The sequence below is a fragment of the Parasteatoda tepidariorum genome, chromosome 5, assembly GCF_982258835.1.
Source record: "Parasteatoda tepidariorum strain Cologne lab strain chromosome 5, Ptep-v5.0, whole genome shotgun sequence".
Lineage (NCBI taxonomy): Eukaryota > Metazoa > Arthropoda > Arachnida > Araneae > Theridiidae > Parasteatoda > Parasteatoda tepidariorum.
The window spans coordinates 32,040,777-32,061,655 of NC_141759.1; the positions used below are offsets into that span (position 1 = coordinate 32,040,777).

The following is a 20,879-nucleotide window of genomic DNA, read 5'->3' on the forward strand; positions in this document are numbered from 1 at the left end:
TAATATACAGTAGGCGTTCAGTTTCAATTTTCGCATACATATCGAGAATGTATTGATGAACTAATTGTCGACATTTTAAAGTATGATTATCAGCGTTTTGGCAATCATTAATCTATATGCATAAAAACTTATTGCACTTGCTTTCTTATTGGTTTTCTCGCCTGTTTGCGGATTTCTTAATTTTATGTTAAAATAATATCCCTCCTCTCCTCACCGAAATAAAATAGGATATTGCAATGCATCATATGATCGATACGTTTCTGAGAACTCTTTGAACGTCACGATTTCTGCGATGAAGAACTGTATCGCGGGAGGTAAATTCTTCGCCAACTATAACAATAGCCACTTCATCCAATGTTGGCGCATTGTATTTTTCTTTGTGGTGGCCTACAGGTGTTTTTTCAGCTCTAATAACAACTTTGTAAATATCGGATGACATTTAGTCAAGGGCAATTGTGAACAGCCTAATTAACTGATTATGTTGATCGAAAAATTTTTGTAATACGGTAACAATTTTTCGTTTAGTGCCATTGTTTACCTGACAACGTTGATTGACTTGATCATTTGTGTTATCCATGAAATAAATTTGTAGAAATTTATGATCTGCGTTAGGCATTGAAAGAAGTGATCCTGCACGATGATAAATTTGGCCTTGCACTTTGAATGTTGGGATGTAATTCTCGTTCACGATACGTGTAGCACCGAATAAAGTAATTTAGAAACACGAATTGTACCGGCGTATATGCGCCAAAAAATGTTTCGATTGGTTTGTTTGACCTGATACGAAGGTTGATAATGTCTCGGCAGGCGACGTAAAATCTTGTAGTTTCTGTATGCCTCTAGAACAGCAAATTCCAGCTGTTTCATTTTTAAATTTGAGAGCATTACAAAACATACATAATTGATATATTTCTCCGATGATGACACTTGGGGGAAGACTATAATTTGTTGTCGGATCATAGTGAAATGCACTGAAATTCAAATCAGAGTATTGGCAGCGAAATGCGTTCTCGGTCGGTTTTCATTCTTGCTTCCCGTTGCTCTGATGTTTCCGACGAACAGGCTTGTGTAGTTCGTAGTTGATTTGTTGACAGTCTTCTTTCCTGTTGCTCAGACGTTTCTAAGGAACGGGCAAAAGCATTCTGTTCTCGATTAGTTTCAAGTCTTTTTCCCGTTGCTCCGATGTTTCTGAAACACGGGTAGTTCTCTTTTTGCGTGCTTGAGATGTCGACCGACTAAGAGCGATTTGCTTAGGGGGCATATTTTTGCAAATATTCTTTCTGACAAAGAAAAAGAAATGTAAAAGTTGACAGTGGTCGCAAATTTGCTAAATCGAAATATCACATACATATTTTAAATAATAAAAAGAGCAATAAAAATGAGATGAATAAGAAATATGAAAATAATAAGATTTAAAACAAAAATCAATTTTATAAATGAAAGAAATAAAATGGATGAATTCGAAAACTTTGCATAAATAAACAAACAAACTAATAGTTTTCAAATGACAACTGTCACAGCACTGAAATCTTCGAAAAGTATATTTAATTGTGCTAACCTAAAATTACGTACTAAATATAAATATTTCTGAAAACGTGCAATTTGAATGACATTTGCTTTTGTCTTTATATTTATTAAACAGTTTTCACAGTACTAAATCCGTGATACGACCAACAATTAAGAAATCTATTCTCGTTGATTTTTCTTGCTTGTGCTCACCTGACATAAAGAAACGCGCGAATTAAGAATTAAAGTATATGCAATTTACTTTTCTAAATTAATAGAGTTATAAGATAGAAAATATCACTGTTGTTATCTTCAAGATATTTGAAAACTGAATCGTTTATAGCAAAATTTAAAACAATGGCTAGCTTTTCACCAATCAGAAAATTCCATTTCGACTTTCACTGATATCGCTGGAACGGTTTATCGCAGAATGTTCTAATGTCGACAGAAACCTTCCTCGTGCTTTGAACTATCTGTATGCAAAGTTTCATAGCTTTCTGTCGGATGGTTTAGGAGTCTATAGAGGACAGACAGACACACATTCACTTTTATATATATAGATTAAGGGACAAAACTAAGACTGAGCATTGCAGTACATAGCTGACAACTATTCCGAAATTTTTTGGAAATTCCTAGAAACTTGATAAAAAGCACCTATCTGGAAACCATGCTAACAGGTATTCCGGCTGCTTTCCTCAAATAGTTTTGATACCGTGGTAGTGAACTAAGAAATTAATCCTGCTGAAATCTAGTTAGTTTTGGTTCTAGCACTAGTATAGTTCAAGTACTTCAACAAATTACAAGCGGATCACATAAAAATACTTTTTTAAAATTCATACAAAAGTTTAAAAAGTGGTAGAAAAACTACGTTGTTTTCGCTCTTTTTTCAAAAAAAAAAAAATTATCCATTCACAAACATAAATGATTCAGTATACGAATGCAATACAATAACTTATTTTTTAAATTGAGGTTGTAGCTATAAAGACAATTTTGCTCCAGTTTTTATGAAATCTTACCAACCACTTTTTTAAAATTTTAATCTCTGACAGATATAATGTATTTTTTGAAACAGTTACCCGTTAATAGACAAACATATCGCTGAATTAAATATCAAATTCTACGAAAAAGCCACCTCTTGCTCTACAGCAAATTTCAATGAAATATTCCTATATGAAGATTTAACTGAAGACAAGAACATCAGACCAACAGCAGCATACTATTGCAGTGATGCATCATATTCCCGACATCAATAGCATATACATAGCCTCATTTTCATCATATCAGCTTAGCTAAAGTTCATACTTTTACAATATAGTCGTATCACCCTACTGCATATAAATACATAGTCAGAACCTCAATGATCCATATGAATACTCCTTTACTTCATTTGCATTCCACAACCTCATCGAAGCACCACAAAGATCAAGCTAAAGACGAATGGGAAAAGGGCTGCAAGAGGCCTCAGGTGCCCCGATGTTTTATACAGTTTAAGTTTAAAGAGTTGCCCGCATGCAATGAGTTAAAAGTAGGGTTTCCAATTGCTCCGTTTTTTGCAATGCATTTTATAGAGTGGTATTCATGATTGCCGCGTACATAAATGACTCAGTATACAATACAATAGAATAATATTTTTTCGTACTACTACATTTTTTGCTATGTATTTTATAGAGTAGCAGACAATTGAGTCGCTCAGAAGTCAATGCGGTTAAGTCCAAAACACAAAAATTGAGAAAATTAATGTTTTTTGATACATTAGTTTTTAAAATTCTTGGTTTATTAATTTAATTAGAAAAGTGTATAAAGTCTTTTTTCGAGGTGTAAACTCTGCAAAAAAACAAGATATGTACTGGATGTGTAAATTAAAACGTAAGTATTTATTGAAATAATGACAGCATCTTAAAAATTTTAGGACTTATACCTTTTGGCAGCTGAAAAAGATAAGAAATTTATGTAAAAAAATACTGATAAAAGGTGGACTTATTCACAATGGCTTTTGAAATTATTATACAATATATTCAGAAGCTATTAAAAAAAAGGCTGTCTAACCTAGAAAAAAGTAACCAACGAGTTTCTAAAAACCTCAAAATTTCCAAAAATCAGAAAATATCAAAAAATGGGCTTAACCGCATTGGCTTCTGAGCGGCTCAATTAACAACTAAAGCTTTCTGAATTTTTGGTAAGTTTGCCAACGTATTGAAAGCATTATTTCTAGAAAGCTGGAGTGTTGAAAGTTGGCAACTATCTTAGTATGTTATGGCGAAGCGGCATTAACCGTTTCTATTCTATATAATAATAATAATAGACTGTATAATAATATCTATAATAATGGATATATAATAAACAATCTGTAGAATGAGAGTTTAAGTAAAGGAGGGAGTGGTTCCAGCCACTAATGCGTAGGTAAGTAAGTTATCGAATGTTAAATAATGAGGTTTAGAGTAAAATAAAAAAAATCGAACAAAAACAATTTACGAATAAGCAACAAAATATTTACATGAATTACGTACAAATAATTAATTACAAATTAAAAGGTAAGTCCAAAAGACTTGACAAAATATTTTAAAATGAAGTCATTGGAACGCAATTGAAAGATTAAATTACCTGAAAAGGAAATCAATTAAGCCAAAAGAAAATAAAGTCCAAAATGACTTGAGTAAAATAATTCAGAATAATTAAATTAAAAATCTCAATTGAAAAATTTACGTTAAGCAAAATCAATTTACCGAAAAGAAATTAAAGCCCAAAATGACTTGTGCAAAATAATTCAGAATAATTAAGTTAAAAATCTGAATTGAAAAATTTACGATAAGTAAAATCAATTTACCCAAATGAAAGTAAAACCCAAAATTACTTGAGTAAAATAATTCAGAATAATTAAGTTCAAAATCTGAATTGAAAAATTTACGTTACGTAAAATAAATTAACCCAAAATGACTTGTGCAAAATAATTCAGAATAATTAAGTTAAAAATCTCAATTGAAAAATTTACGACAAGTAAAATCAATTTATCCAAAAGATATTAAAGTCCAAAATGACTTGAGTAAAATAATTCAGAATAATTAAATTAAGATCTCAACTGAAAATAAAAAAAAAATCATGTTAAAAGTAAAATCAATTTTACCAAAAGAAATTAATGCCTCTATCTCTGTTAATGTGATGGGTTGAACATCACTCTTAAGTTATCAATTGATTGTTCTTCGGGAGCTACCCAAGGGTTAATTGGCATTGCTAATATACCGAGGTACGAATAAATTGCGATGGTAGAGAGCTGGGAAAAAGTAGTTCTCATATAAACTTTTGAATTATTCACATGTAGTAGTAGAGTGAAAAATGTCTTTAACACGTTCACGGTGGGAAAAGAGAAAATACTGGTCGAAGAACTATCGCAATATTAGAATAATATTCGGTAGGAGTTTAACTATTCTCAACAATAACAATTCACTGTAAGGATATTTATCACGGCGAGGAAGCAATTCAATATAAAAATTGCATCCGTTAAAAATAATTGGTAGTTATGGATTTTTATTATTCCCGGAAAAAAACTAAAAAAAGAAATTTATTGTTACCAGTTTTTACTCCGGTGCGCTGCCAAGATGAGACAATCTAGCTTGACCCACCGGTGGGTCACATCGGCATGAACGTGTTAAATCAAATTTACAATGCAAACAATAATATAAAATATAAATTTAACTAGTACTGGATGAAGTGTTTCCAAAAAGCGTGGGAGATTGACAGTCATGTTAAAAATTTTGACGATAACTGAAAACATTAAATAATACAAATAACTCAGTGCCACGAGGTAACATAAACTGATTCGTCTGAAATTTATAGACATATAATATACATCTGTGTAATAAGAAAAAGAGTAGGAGAGAGAAGTAAATGGAAAATCGTTGCATTTTATATAAAGGTTTAAGTTACTTAAATGTAGTGGTACGTAAAATAACTTTAAATTAAATTATTGACGAAATTAGCACGTTGAATGCCATGGGGGTCACCGGTGACCGGCGAAGCTTTGCAGAACATGCTTTGCAGAACACACAATAATAATTTTATTTATATACACAGAGATGTCAACTTGTTCCCGGACAGCGAATAAATATTCTCAAATGGCAGTTTATTAATTGTGATTCTTGGTTTAATAAGTTCAATTTAATATATTTTTATTCACCCTAAACAATTCGTTGGCTTATATAATTCACCACTGTTACCAGATAAGTCATACTATACCTTTTAAAAAACTAACAAAATCTGTCCTATATTTGCAAATTTAGTTTGTAGTTATTTACCGTTTGGCCAGCAGGGCAAGCCATGTAAAATTAGCGTGGCATTCAATGGGCTGAATCAAATTTACAATACAAACAATAATATATCAAAAAGCGTGGGGGATTGTAAGAAGTTTACAAGATAACTGGAAACCATACCTGCCAACTTTCACTCGTTCCGAGAATGGATTATTAGAGTGGTTGTAAAACAATAAACGAAAAACAATCTGACTCAAAAATATATTTATATTTTGATCCCGTTGATATTCACTCTCGCAAAGATTATTATGCCTTCATATATTTATTGTAATTATTTATATGTAGTGGTGGTCAAACTCATTTATAATTATCATTATAATTCAAAAAGTTAATTGGAATAACCTGATTATTGCTACCACTTTAAATATGAAACTAAAATCTTCCGGAAAATCCGGAAGAGTTGGCAGGTATGGGAAACATTGAAAAATGAGTGCCACGAAATAATATGAACTGATTCGTCGGAAATTTATGGACATATAATATCCATTTGTGTAATAAAAGGAACTCTGCAAGAAATCAACAGATAAACTGTTGGATTTTATATAAAGATTTAAGTTACTTAAATGTAGTGGTAGGTAAAATAGCTTTGATTAAATTATTGACTAAATTAAGAATCCCATATTAAAACAAAAATTTCACGACACACAAAATGCAATTCTTACAGAGCTAAGAGAAAAGTGTTTTCATTTTTCGAAAATGAAAAAAGTGGTCACACTAAATGTTTCATTAGTAGATATATTTTGCACGAACAATAAAATTTTTTTCTAACATAATCGATGAACAATTTAAATAATTAGATTTGGGTAAAAAGTCAAAGCACCAATCTGTTTTAAATCTATTGAGGTAGGTGAGCGAAAGTACTTATATGATAGATTTAGCAGAAGTACAAATATCAAAATTGAATCACCAATTAAAAGCAATATTAATTTGAAGTAAATAAATGAGCAACTTACCAGACTAAATGATTTTAAAAATCTTTAATTTTTAAATTCTTTTTCGTCTGAAATTAGAAACATTGCCAAATATCAAAATGAAAGCTTTTTTTTAAAAAAAAATAAAAACTGTACCTTATTATATGCCACATGATCATGGAAATTTAAAATGGATTTATTTAAGTTAGTTACATATTGTGGAGGTCAAAACTACTCAAATTTAAACGAATACTCAAACATGAAAGCAGGGTTCCTTGTGCTCCAAAAATGAGAAAAGCTGGCAGTAAAATCGTTTCACATCTAACTTATTTTCGAGAGAAATAAAAAGCCTTGGTCACCAAGATTAAACAAAAGTTATAACATATGACCTAAACTGTTTTTTTAATTGCGGAAAATATTTGTCAGTAAGTTTCAGTAATCATGGACATTTATTTCGTACGAAAGCGAAATGGAAATGAAATAATTTTACTGCCACTTTTTCTCTCTTTCCAGGGTACAAACAGCTCTGTATGAAAGCAGGGGTGAAAGCGAGACGGAAAAGAGGAAAGGCTGGTAGTAAAACCTTTTCAGTTATATCTAGTTTTGGGAGGAGTTAACTTATTCTCTTTTTAAAAGTAGTCAGCAATATCTACTTTGTCCTAGAAAAATAAGCAGTTTTATATATAGACTAAAATTATAAAAGAAATCCTGATAGTTACAGATATTTTATTTTTCTCGGAAAATATGCTAAAATGAAATGTCTTTCGTACCAGTTTTTGCACTTTTCCGTCTTGCTATATAAGAGCTTTAAGTCCTGTATGAAAGTATAAATTTTGCTACAATTTTAAATCTGATCAACAAATTAAATATTCAGTAAAATTTTGTCGCGTCTCAGCAGTATTCGGGTTATTCAAACTTTAAAACATTGCTTTAATCCACTAAATGCTTTATTTATTTATTTATTGATACTCACGCATCTACAAGCTTGCATGCTACAACAATGCTCTATCATGCAAAAGTCTTGCAAGAATTGGAAAAAAAAGCATTTATAAAAAAAATGGCAACGCAAATTTTAGGACAAAATTATTTAAACATCTCATAAAAATGACTATGTATTAACTCTATGTAATTAATTTTTTTTAACACGTTGAATGCCATGGGGTCACCAGTGACCGACACTGAGTTAGTTCGTAGAGCCATGGGGGTCACCGGTGACCGGCGAAGCCAAGATTATTAGAAACACAAAATTCGAGTAAATTTTGGATATTTTTATATTATTATCGCTACTAAAATGGTTTGAAGAAATGAATGCTATATAGAACATACAAAAATAGTTTTATTTATATACACAGAGATGCCAACTTTCTCTAAGGCAGCTAATAAATATTTTCTAGTAGTAGTTTATTAATTGTGATTCTATTCAATTTAGTAAATTTTTATCCACCACTATTTCTAAACAATTCGTAGGCTTATATAATTCACCACTTTTTTTCAGATAAGGCACGCTAAACCTTTTAAAAAACTAGCAAAATCTGCCTAATATTGCAAATTTAGTTTGTAGTAATTTACCGTGGCATTCAGCGTGTTAACGGAGTTTTTTTTTTAAATGTTTAAAGAGGTCGCAGATTTTACTATTAAACGTTTGATTGAAAATATTGACCACCAGGACGTTTAAATACTTCTATGTCTTATAAATAAGAATTATAAAATGCGGTAAAAGAATGTTGTGGTGTTCAGGGAAGTATAATTTTGGAAAATCTAAAGTATCAGTCGAATTTTTTTTTTAAAGTCAACTACTCAAGACGACCACTATTCGTTAAGCATGCGTAGGAACTTTACTCTTAAAAGTAACGGTTAAAAATACAAGAACTTTAAGCAAAAGTAAAAAATTTTGATTTTTAAGAAGTAACTAGTAAAAAGTAGAAGTAAAAGTACAAGTACAAAAAAAAAGCAACGATTTCAAAGTACATTTCTAGGAAATCAAAAATTAAAATTAACTTTAATTTTCATTTAAAAAAATGAAAGAAAAAGTTTTTTTTTTAAGAATCAGAATTTAAATTTATAAAACTTTAAAATGCAGGAAAATGTTTACAAAATTCATTGAAATGGTAAACTTTGAAAATATTCAAAAACGAAACCGGAAATCAAAACAACGTTTGCATATGAAAACGGTGTTCCATAATATTTTAATTTTAAAACTACAAATCGTTGGAAATCTTGTTCCGCAGGGGACAAAAACGAAGCTTTTATTCGATAGTCGAAGCTAATGTTAAGAAATTTTCAGCTTCTTTATTAACTCACTTGATACAAATTATTAATTTTTTCCAGGTGCGTATGAACCCTGTTTGTTTAATGGAATTTTAGAGGTGAAAGTGGTTCTTTTTTTTAATTGTTGAAAGAATTTCGAATACAAATCGGCAATTGTTAATTGAACCATAGTAACATTAGAAAAGGTAGAACTTTGCATGTTCAGAGATCTGCTTTTTTATTTAATTTTTTAACAGTTTTTTAGAAGGCTTTTCTTTTATACTTCTGATTTAATCTTAAATATTTCTTTCCTTAAGGTATTGGGAAGGCAAAAGGTGATGGGCAAAACTATTGTGTATCTTCAAAATGAACACTGTAATAAAACATGTGTACTACCACTACTTTTTTGGAAAAAGAAACCGATTTTTTTGAAAAATTGGTTGCTCTCCTTAAAATGTTTAAAATATTTCTTAAAGATAAATTCAACAAAACAAAATTTTTCATTACTCTTAGAAAGAAAATTTCGATTATTTTTATTTAAAATTTTTCGTTTGTTTTCTAATTGCAAACGATATTGCATATAAGTTTCCATGGATTCGGAAAAGATTCGATATCCATACGAAATATTCATTCATCTTTCTACCGTAAACAACAATAACGAGGTGATGGTTCTTGTTTTTATTTTCAACGAATTAGGTTAGTGCTTTTCCGAACCCCACAATCCGATACGTTTAGTTTCAAACGATATTACAACCTGCAGACGATCGGATGGGCGAGAATGAAGCGCGCGAACGAAACGGAGTGAAAAAGAACAAGAGAAACAAAAAAGTCAAAACTCGACCTCAAAATGGTTTGTTGTAAATGGGTCTGAAAAAATTCACCGCTTTTATTTTCTTGCTGGATAAGTGTTGACTTCGTACCTCATCTTGGGCAGTTCTCCAGAATAATTGACCTTGTGGATGATTTTTCGGAAGCGTGCGATACGGCAAGTCAACCCGTTCGTGCCTTCCGCTTTTTTTTCTTTCTTCCATTTTAATTTCAATGTGAGTAACGAGCAGACGATTCTCAGATTAATTTAAGTGCTAATAAATACGAAGTGAACGGAAAAGATGAGGGACTCCGTTCTTCATTAGAATGCAAGGAAGATGAAGTTCGTATATAGGATATTAAATTTTCCCGCTCTGTTCTTAGGTGAGTCGAATTTATAAGCCATTATTTATTATTTATTTCAAAGCAAAGTAATAAAAATAATATGCTATTTTTGGTTTAAAAAATATTTTTATGTGATTAAATATTAATATATTATTTAATATTTATAGTAATTAAATTTTTAAATATCAGTACAGTATTTAAAAAAAATTATATGTATTTATTTTACAAATTTATATTTTTTAACTTCTAATATATATTTTTCCTTTCTTCATCTATTTATTTTAATTAACTGATTTATTTATTTTTGTTGAGAAGAAGGAAATCTAAGTGGAGTCTTTTACGTCCGTAAATTTTAAAATTGTATTCTAGTAAAAATAGTGGATTAACTACACCATAACGTGTTTTGCTTTATATAGTTTGATCGACTCATTGTTACCACTAGTAAAAATTAATATAGCACGTACGAATTAAGGAAAAGGTCTAGCCGTCTAGCTCTAGCTGAAAAATAATGAATTCTTAACGAAAAAAAGATGAGAAAAATGAAGTTTCTTCCAATGCTTGCTACCACTCTAACTTTTATATATCCTTTTGTGGACTTGTATGATCCTTGCTAATATGGTCACGGAGAAAAGTTTTTCTAGCAATATTTTGTGTTAGCAACATTTATGTATATTTTTTTGTATAAATTTTGTTTTTAAAAATTTTTTTTTATTAAAAAAATAGTTGATTTACTAACCTTGAAAAATAAATTATTCAAACAGTTGCTGTGATGTAAACTTGCAGTTCTTCGCCAGGAAATTTTTTCTAGTGGTAGCAAATTTAGGGTTTTAATATTACAGATTTGGGCTAGTACATTTAAACAGAGTTCTCACAGTCTCAAAATTTTTTTAAGAGGTAGCAACAGTTGGTTAAGTCTGAACGCTTAAAACTAACAATAAATTTTTAATTTGAAAGAAATATATATGAATAAATTAACGAAAGGATGAATCATTGGATTTGTGAATTAGTGAATAAGTTTATAAGTAAATAGAAATATAATGCAGTCAGCTCCTACCGTTTTTACATTGCATTCTAGAATTTTTTTTTACATATAGTTATGTGGTTAGGATAGTTCAAATGATAGTTAAAATAATAGGATTATATGAAAAATAATAGTTTACATAATTTTAATATGATGCAACGACTACTGTTACATACCAACTGCCAACTTTTTCTAGTGGTCGAGAAATAATTATTGAACGAGTCAAAAAAAAAAGAAAAGAAAAAAAAGAAAAAGTGGCGACTTCAATTAAATAAGTAACTGGTCACTTTTGCTTTGAAAATCGGTAAATAATAAAAGTACATCAATTTAGAAAGATTCTGAAAAAGAGAATTTTCACTAAAATGTCCAATGCTTCCATTCAAAATTTTGACCTTTCGGAATCCGTCAATTTTTGTTGGAAAGATTCATATGGAAGGAGAGTTCACGCATATTCACATATTTCTAAGTTGTAATGTATACATTAAATGTAGTTCGCCTACCTAAATATTTTCAAGTATTTCAGTATGTTTAACTAAATTCATTATGTTTAAATTTTGTCGCATATTTATTTTATTTTTATTGGTGAATTAACTATTTTAAACCGGTAAATTATTTCTAATATGAAATTTTAAAAAAAATACTTAATCCGAGCAAAAAAAGAAAGAAAAAGAAAATTGCAAAATGTGACTATTAAATAAAAATGACGTATCCATAAAGGTTACCGAATCATTAGGTTTCAGGAAATAGTGGCTACTAGCCGAAAATGTACAATTTCAGGCGTGGGTTACAAGATCATTTAAAATGCAACAAGATAACTACTTGACCTTTTTATGAACGTTGAAACTATTTAAATATAATGGCAGTCAAAATTATATTAAGACAAATTTATTAAAACAAGACTCAAGCGTAAAAACAAAAGTTAAACTGTCACATTAAATATAAAAATAAAATCTTTCGAAAAATCCGGAACAGTTATGCTGTGATGATGTTATATACAGGTATGCTGTTATCATTGCGTTAACCCTTTCGAAGGCAGTGGGAAGTATACTTACCACCACGTTTTACCACTTTTAATTTAGGTTTCCATTTTTCAATAACTTCAGCTTTCTTGAAGGGAGTTTGAATGAAATTGGTAACCATTTGTCACTTTTAAAAAACGTATAAAAGTTATATAATATATAATTCCTTTTGAAGTTTGTTGCATTTAAGGAATTTATTTTATAAATAAAGAAAAATAAAAGTCAGTAAGTTCCTAATAGGTCATGTTAAATATATTTACCACCAAAAAAAATGGCATTTTTATAAACTAAATGAGTTTTTTTTTCTTATTTCAATTACTGTTCTTAAAACAATTTAAATTCCAAAAATACTTTAATTTCCCATTACTAGAAATAAAGGGCCCGTTAAAGGGTTAATATATGCAGGTATGCTGTTATCATTGCGTTAAGGTTCTACAAATAGCTTAAAAAAAAAAAAAAAAAAAAAAAAAAAAAAAAAAACGAACACAGTCATTAAAAGTTTACAAGGTAAAACCCAGAACCCATTAATACAGGGATGCCAGCTGCTTTGCAATCGGCAAAAATTTTGATAAATTGGTAGCGAATTAACTAGTATAACTTGTATAATAAGGATAATTACGCCCACTCTTTAAAAGTGTCTCCACGAGATACTTGTAATTGTGTTGCCTTTGATATGATGCTTTTAATTTTTGACATGTAATGTTGGAAAAATGACTTAAAATTAAAAATACTAAACTAAATATGACTTAATTTTCTTTACCACTAAAAAAATATTTTATTACTAAGTGGAGCAAGTTCGCATCTCTGTAAATAAATTGGTTACAAAACATAAGGTTGCGAAAGTTTTAGAATTCAGAGTGGTAGATATTTTACAGTAGCATGGATGCCAAAGGCGACTAAAAATATAAAAAGTGTTGATTATTAATTAGCAAAAATCTATTAAAGGAGATTAAAATTAGCAAACTCACCTTGGCCTGTTCTTTTAGTCTCCTATTGAAAGGGAATCCAAATAAAGTTTTCCTTTTAGATACAAATATGAATTTTAGATATGAATATGAAATAAGATACGAATTTAGATATGAATTAAAATGGTGACTGAGGATCACCTCTCGAACCCGAAAGGTTAAGGCAGGTGATACTAATTTATTTTCTTTGTTGAACGACGCAGAACGATGGTACATAAAAAAAAAACATATCAATGATAGAGCATTTTTTTCTTTTAAATTCTAATTCTTGTTATTAATGAATTTAAAGTCAGGTTTTAAATTTCCGAATTCGCAATCGTTCTAGTTTAGGCGATTGAACATACAAATTCTTAAAAAAAAAATCAAAGGATTTAAATTTTAATAAATATATAAACAATGAAATTGTAAAAATTCCAGCTAATTTGCATATTAAATCTGTAATGTACCATCTGCTTTGAGTCAAGCTTTTAATCTTTAAAAATAACTTTTAATCTTTAATCTTTGTCACAAGTTTTAAATTTCCGAATTCGCAATCGTTTTAGTTTAGGCGATTGAACATACAAATTCGTAAAAAAAAATCAAAGGGTTTAAATTTTAATAAATATATAAACAACGAAATTCTAAACATTCCAACAAATTTGCATATTAAATCTCTAATGTACCATCTGCTTTGAGTCAAGCTTTTAATCTTTAAAAATAACTTTTAATCTTTAATCTTTGTCACAAGTTTTAAATTTCCGAATTCGCAATCGTTGTAGTTTAGGCGATTGAACATACAAATTCTTAAAAAAAAAATCAAAGGGTTTAAATTTTAATAAATATATAAACAATGAAATTGTAAAAATTCCAGCTAATTTGCATATTAAATCTCTAATGTACCATCTGCTTAGAGTCAAGCTTTTAATCTTTAAAAATAACTTTTAATCTTTAATCTTTGTCACAAGTTTTAAATTTCCGAATTCGCAATCGTTCTAGTTTAGGCGAATGAACATACAAATTCGTAAAAAAAAATCATATTCTAAAAATATCTTTACAATCTCAAAATATCTTTATAAGCAACGAAATTCTAAACATTCCAACAAATTTGCATCTGTAATATACCATCTGCTTTGAGTCAAGCTTTTAATCTTTAATCTTTGTTACAAGCTTTTAATCTTTAAAAATTGCTTTTATTCTTTAATCTTTGTTTTACAATCCTTTAATCTTTAGAATTAAAATATATAAATTGCTCTAACAATACGCCGAATTTATAATGTTTCTGAAGGAATGAAAAAAAAAAAAGAATAGTTAAAACCTCAAATTTTTTTGTACATTATTTACTTCATCTTTTATAATAGAGTTCACAAATGGGCTTTATTGGCTTAGTTTTTGTATAGCTCCCTACTTTTCCAGTTTTCCTGGTAGATTTTATTTTCATATTTAAAGTGGTTGCAAAACTCATGTTATTCCATTAAACTCTTTGAATTTTGATAACAATTATAAAGGAGTTTGTCCACACTACATATAGGTATATAAAAAAGCATAATAGTCTTTACGTAAGCGAATTTATCAATATAAATATATTTTTGAATAAGATAGTTTTTTTGGTAATTGTTTTATTACCTCTAGGAAAATACATTCTTGGAAATAGTGAAAGTTGGCAGGTATGATTTTTGCTTTAGTTATCGTCGTCATTTCAATTTTTTTTGAAAAAAAAATCTGTATTATTTTTATCATGCCAATTATCTTTTAAAATAAGAATATATTTGTTAATTGAAAATATTTGAATTCCAGGGATGCCACAGGTGTAAAATGTGGTAGAAATGTAAAATGTGGTAGAAACTCATTTCATTTTTAATTAATTATTATCTCTATAATTATTCAATCGTAGGTACCACTATGACTTACATTTCAAATTATTTACATTCGAAACCAATACATCCCTTTCGAAAATACATTGAAAAAATAAGCTATAAAAAGTTGCTAATTTTAACCCATTTTATTATAATTTTGAATTTTATTAATCGCCACTTTTTGCATTTCAGTCACCCGTGGCAAGCCGGAATTCAAATCATGTCATTCCAATAATCTTTAATATGAGAATGTAATATTACAATAAAAATAATCTGTCAAACATATCAATGCAATTTAGCATTCCAATAAAGTTTTTACACAAGAATATTATAATAATCTGTAAAATATTTTAATGCAAGAATGTTATTGTACCAACCCGACAATTTTTTCTTGAATAATAATGTTATAATTGGCTGAATGTCTTAAAGTAAGAATATTGTAATAATTTATAGAATATTTAAAACAAGAATATTATTTATATTAAATGTAATGCTATTATACAAGAATGTAATTTATATCATTCCATCAATGTCTTAATATAAGAATATTATTAGTAATAATCTGTAGAAAGTCTTAGTGTAAAAATACTATTATATCATTCCAATAATGTATTAGAATAAGAATATTATTAAAATTTGTAGAATGTTCTAGTGCAAGGATCTTATTGATCAATTACGACAGTGTTTCCCAAAGTGTGGTACGCGTACCCCTAGGGGTACGGGAACAGTTTAGAGGGGGTACGCGTTCGTAAGCGAAATATCTTGCAACAAAGGAAAATTTCAAAAAATTTTATTTAAAAACAAAGATAGCCATATAGATTTACGTTTACGTATTTTTCTATTGGCTATTTTTTGCAGAGTTAGCAGTTTATAATAAGTGGTGTCAACAGCCAGTTGTGATTTTTACCTTTTGTGCAATTCTTTTATAGTAAAAAATACAATCATTTTTTAATTAGTGGTACACAGCGTTACGAGAAATTTAAAAGGGGTACACAAAAGTCATAAGTTTGGGAAACACTGAATTACGACAATGTTTTATTAAAAATATTGTTATAATCTGTTACATGTTTTAATACAAGAACATTATTTATATGATTCTGATAGAGATTTAACCCTTTTGAATGCCGTGGTAAGTATACTTACCACCAAGTGTTACCACTTTTAATTTAGGTTTCCATTTTTCAATAACTTCAGTTTTCTTGAAGTGAGTTTGAATAAAATTGGTAACCATTTGTCACTTTTAAAAAACGCATAAAAGTTATAAAATACATAATTCCTTTTGAAGTTTGCAGCATTTAAGGAATTTATTTTATAAATAAAGAAAAATAAAAGACAGTAAGTTCCTAATAGGTCATGTTAAATATATTTACCACCAAAAAAATGACATTTTTATAAACTAAATGAGTTTTTTTTATATCACTTACTGTTCTTAAAACAATTTCAATTCCAAAAATACTTTAATTTACCTTTACTAGAAATAAAGGGCCCATTAAGGGGATAATATGCGAATTATATTATCACAATATTATTATAAATCTTTTTTAATAAAATAATATTATTTATATCATTTCGATAATAACTTATTATAAGAGTATTATTATGATCTGTAGAAAATTTTAATACGAGAATGCTGTTTATATCATCTCGAATACAAAATAATTATAATCTGTAGCACGTTTTAATACAAGAATACTGCATCTTGATAATATTTTAATAAAAGAGAGTTATTATAATCTGCTACATGTTTCGATACAAATTATTGTTTTCTATTGTGAAAGTTTTAAAGTGAAACCGTAATTCATTTCCTGTGAAACTAGTCTATCCTTTCTCCGTACTTAGTTTTTATTTTTTTTTACATCGTCTTGACAGAGATATAAATGTATCTAGCTCGCTTTCAAAGAATAAAATTTATTACCGGCCTCGTTTACCCGACTCTAAATTGGGTCATATAAATTATAACCTCTGTATATTTTAAAGACAGCTTTTTCTTAAGCCACTAAAACAAATACACGCTTAAATCATTACCTAAAATAAATTCTCAAACTCAGGCAAGTCTACGAGTGAACCAACTTTATGACAAGATAATCCCAATTCCTCGCTTTCAAATACCCATTAATTATATCTAGATGGATAATGACCAGCTTTATGGACTTCGAAAGAAAGGGATTTTCCTAAATAACTTCGAAATGAGTGCTCTTTAATTGCGCAATATTCTATTTTCTTCGAACACACACACGCGGTGCGTGAGTTGTTTATCCTATTTGTCTGTATGCTCTGGTGCTCTTCTTGTCCAAATTATGGCATTTTTTGTGGACGAAGATCCATCTTTTATTCACAATTTGTGGTAAACAGAGTGTTACGCGTTACGTGAAAAAAGGTATTCCTCTTGGTAATAAGCGTGAATTTCTTTGAAAAGTCCTCTCTTCTGAGACCTTTGTTTGCAGCTGATCTTTGAATTTGTTTTACTATGCTTTACAAATTTATACAACGGTTTATTTTAAATTAAAGAGTTCCGGAGAAAAATGGAAGTTGTGTGGTGTCTTCCGGGTCTTAAATTTGAAAATAATCTACACATAAATTCAAAATTTCTTTTTGCAAAAGATTTTTTTTCCACTTGATTTGGAATAAACAGTTGCATTTTATATGCGATTGCAAGTTTTTTTTCGTTTTATACCTTTTTTCATCATTAGAAGTAAAAAACATGTTTGTATTTCAGACATGTATATTGTTAAGCTATTCTTACGCCTTTCTGGGTTTAGATCGGAGAATATTAACACGTTGAATGCCAAGTTAAATTTACATGGCTTGCCCGTCTGGCCACAACGGTAAAAAATTGCAAGCTAAAATTGTAAACGTTAGGCAGATTTCATTAGTTTTTTAAAAGGTTTAGCATGACAAATCTGAAAAAAGTGGTGAATTATATAAGCCTACGAATTGTTTAGAAATAATGGTGGATAAAAATCTACTAAATTTAATTTATTAAACCATGAATCACAATTAATAAACTACCACTTGAAAATATTTATTCGCTTTCCGGAGCAAGTTGGCATCTCTGACTATATAAATAAAACTATTTTTATGCGTTCTATATTGCATTAATTGTTTCAAACCATTTTAGAAACGGTAATAATATTAAAAAATCAACTCGAATTATGTGTTACTAATAATCTTGGCTTCGCCGGTCACCGGTGACCCCCATGGCATTCGACGTGTTAAAGTGAATGTTTATTTGTCGCGAATAGCAATTTATTTATTTTATTTTATAGTTGCACATACATATGCAGGCTTGTGTACTCATCAGAGATGCCAACTTGCTCCTGACAGCAAATATATATTTTAAAGTGGTAGTTTATCAATTGATATTCTTGGTTTAATAAATTCCATTTAGAAGATTTTCATCCACCACTATTTCTAAATAATTCGTACGATTATATAATTCACCACTTTTTAGAATTTTTGTCATACTATACCTTTTCATACCCTCCTACTGCTACGGAATTTCCGTAATTTCAGAAATGTTTTTTTCAGACGGTAGCAAAATTAAAGTCTTAATATTTAAAAAAAATTAATTTTAGCGTAACTTGTCCACTATTACTTATAAAAGTGCAGGCCATATGGCTAGATTCTTAAGTTCGGATAAAAGTTTTATGAGAGATCCATTTGCTTTAAAAATGTCTACTTTGGTTCGCTAGCACTAGAAAGAATTATTTTCAAAATCCTCATAAGTTGGAGGGTATGCCTTTTAAAAAGCAAGCAAAAATAGTCAAATATTTGCAAAATTTACTTTGTAGTTATTTACCGTTTTTTTTTTAATTATTTTGGTGTGTCTGAAGCAGTTTGCTTCCCTGACTCATTATCAAGTGCAACTTTTAGTTTCAAAGATACATGCAGCATTTCGGCGGGATTCGAACCCGCTACCTCGATGTGACAGTGCATTTTGCGGAAGTGCAAGATCGCTTTATCAGGGCGACTTCTTGGAATTGCAATAAATTTACAAAATTCTATGTTTTTTTCAAAACTTTTTTTTGTTGTAGTAAATTGTATGTTTTAATGTTCACTCACTTATTAAATAAATTGGTTTTAAAAGAGGTTGACAACCACGACTTGTCATGTCCTGTCACATATAACTAATAATTACTTGTCGATAATTATGTCTTCCTTCACCTATTTCTGCCAAGCGTTTTTTTTTAAACGTTCATGTTCCTTTTTTCAAAAAGAGAAAAAGGTTGGTGCACAAGTGTTTCACAACAATGGCAGAGATGCCAACTGCACCGGACAAGCCAAAATAATTTAAAAAACGGTAAATAACTACAAAGTAAATTTTGCAAATATTTGACTATTTTTGCTTGCTTTTTTAAACGTATAGCATGACATAAGAAATTTTATTTTATTTATAAGATTGTTGTTGATTTACGTCGCACTGGAGCTGCACAATGGGCTATTGGCGACGGTCTGGGAAACATCCCTGAGGATGATCCGAAGACATGCCATCACAATTTTGATTCTCTGCAGACGGGATGGCACCCCCGCTTCGGTAGCCCAACGACCTGCACGCGAAGTCGAGCACTTTACGGTAGCACAGTTTAACGAGGACCAATACCGCACACCCTCAGTCCCTACGCAGGCTGATCCAAGTGGGTCACCCACCCGCACACTGACCGCAGCCAGTGATGCTTGACTTCGGTGATCTGATGAGAACGGTGTCTTAACGATCAGTCCACTGCGGGACTTTTATTTATAAGCAATTGGGCACCTGGACAGCGCAGAAAACCCATAAAATAAAAAGTGAAAGACATATGTACTTACTTTTACTTTATTTATAAAAAATTGGGCACCTGGGTCAAATTGGGCACAAAAATTGGGCACAAGTCCTTCACGCAGCTGCCCAAAGATATATGTACGACAAAGTGGCGAATTATATAAGCCTACGAATTATTTAGAAATAATGGTGGATAAAAATCTACTAAATTGAATTTATTTAACCAAGAATCACAATTGATAAACTACCACTTTAAAATATTTATTTGCTGTCCGGAGCAAGTTGGCATCTCTGCAATGATTTAATTTTGCAGAAATAAGATAGTTCTGTCTACCGTAATATACTAATGATATAAATATGAGTGCTTGGTTTAATAGCCAAACCATTAAACTTTTTAAAATCTAAAGTGGTGCCTAACAGAAAGACATGTATGTGGGGTAGCTATATTCCAGAAAAATATAAAGTTAAAGAAATGAAAAGTTAAAGAAAGAATCAAGGAAACAAAATGTTTTAATTAATTAATATAAGCTAAAAATACTTGTAAAATAATAGCAAAGTAGTAATTGGCGAACGAAATTCCTGAAACTAACGTGAAATTAAGGTTTATAAAATTTACGATGACCTCATAAAATATTTGTCACCACTTTTTGCATTTTCCCAGAATGTGGGCACACTGATATACCAGCATTTTTGTTCATTTATATATCAGTTTTCCAGAAGATTTTTGTTTCCATTATTAATATGGTTAATTTATTATAATTCTAACTATTATTACATTTTATTTTAAGCAAACATAAAAGGAACGGATTGTCTTCTCAGCGGTCCCCAATTTTTTTCAGCTATGGAACCCTAAATGATCGAACATCTTTTTGGGGAACCCTGACTTTCAAAAAAACTTTCATTAGCAGGTGCAAAAATGCAAAATAACTAAATAAAAGAAGAAAAAAAAACTTCAAATTAATTTAGGAACATATCATATGAATGAAATTTTATCATCGTTTCATCAATAAGTCTAAAAATTTGGTTTTATGTTAGGCCGTTGAATTCGAAAATTTGCAGAAGCGACGTTTTTTGCTGTATAAGTTAAGTCTAGTAGTTTCTGTCGTTTTAGTTGAGACTGAATAAAATAAGCTTAACTATATATATTTGAAAAATAACTGTTT

General features: G+C 29.6%; 1 protein-coding gene across 1 annotated transcript in view; it reads left to right on the forward strand.

Annotated features, from left to right (window-relative positions):
- The first annotated feature begins 9,822 nt into the window (after window positions 1-9,822).
- Window positions 9,823-20,879, forward strand: part of LOC107450122 (pancreatic triacylglycerol lipase) — a 78,900-nt gene continuing 67,843 nt past the window's right edge. Inside the window, exon 1 of the mRNA XM_087163609.1 lies at window positions 9,823-10,159. Coding sequence (XP_087019735.1) covers window positions 10,114-10,159 — 46 coding nt within the window. The 5' untranslated portion in view covers window positions 9,823-10,113. The remainder of the gene's footprint in view (window positions 10,160-20,879) is intronic.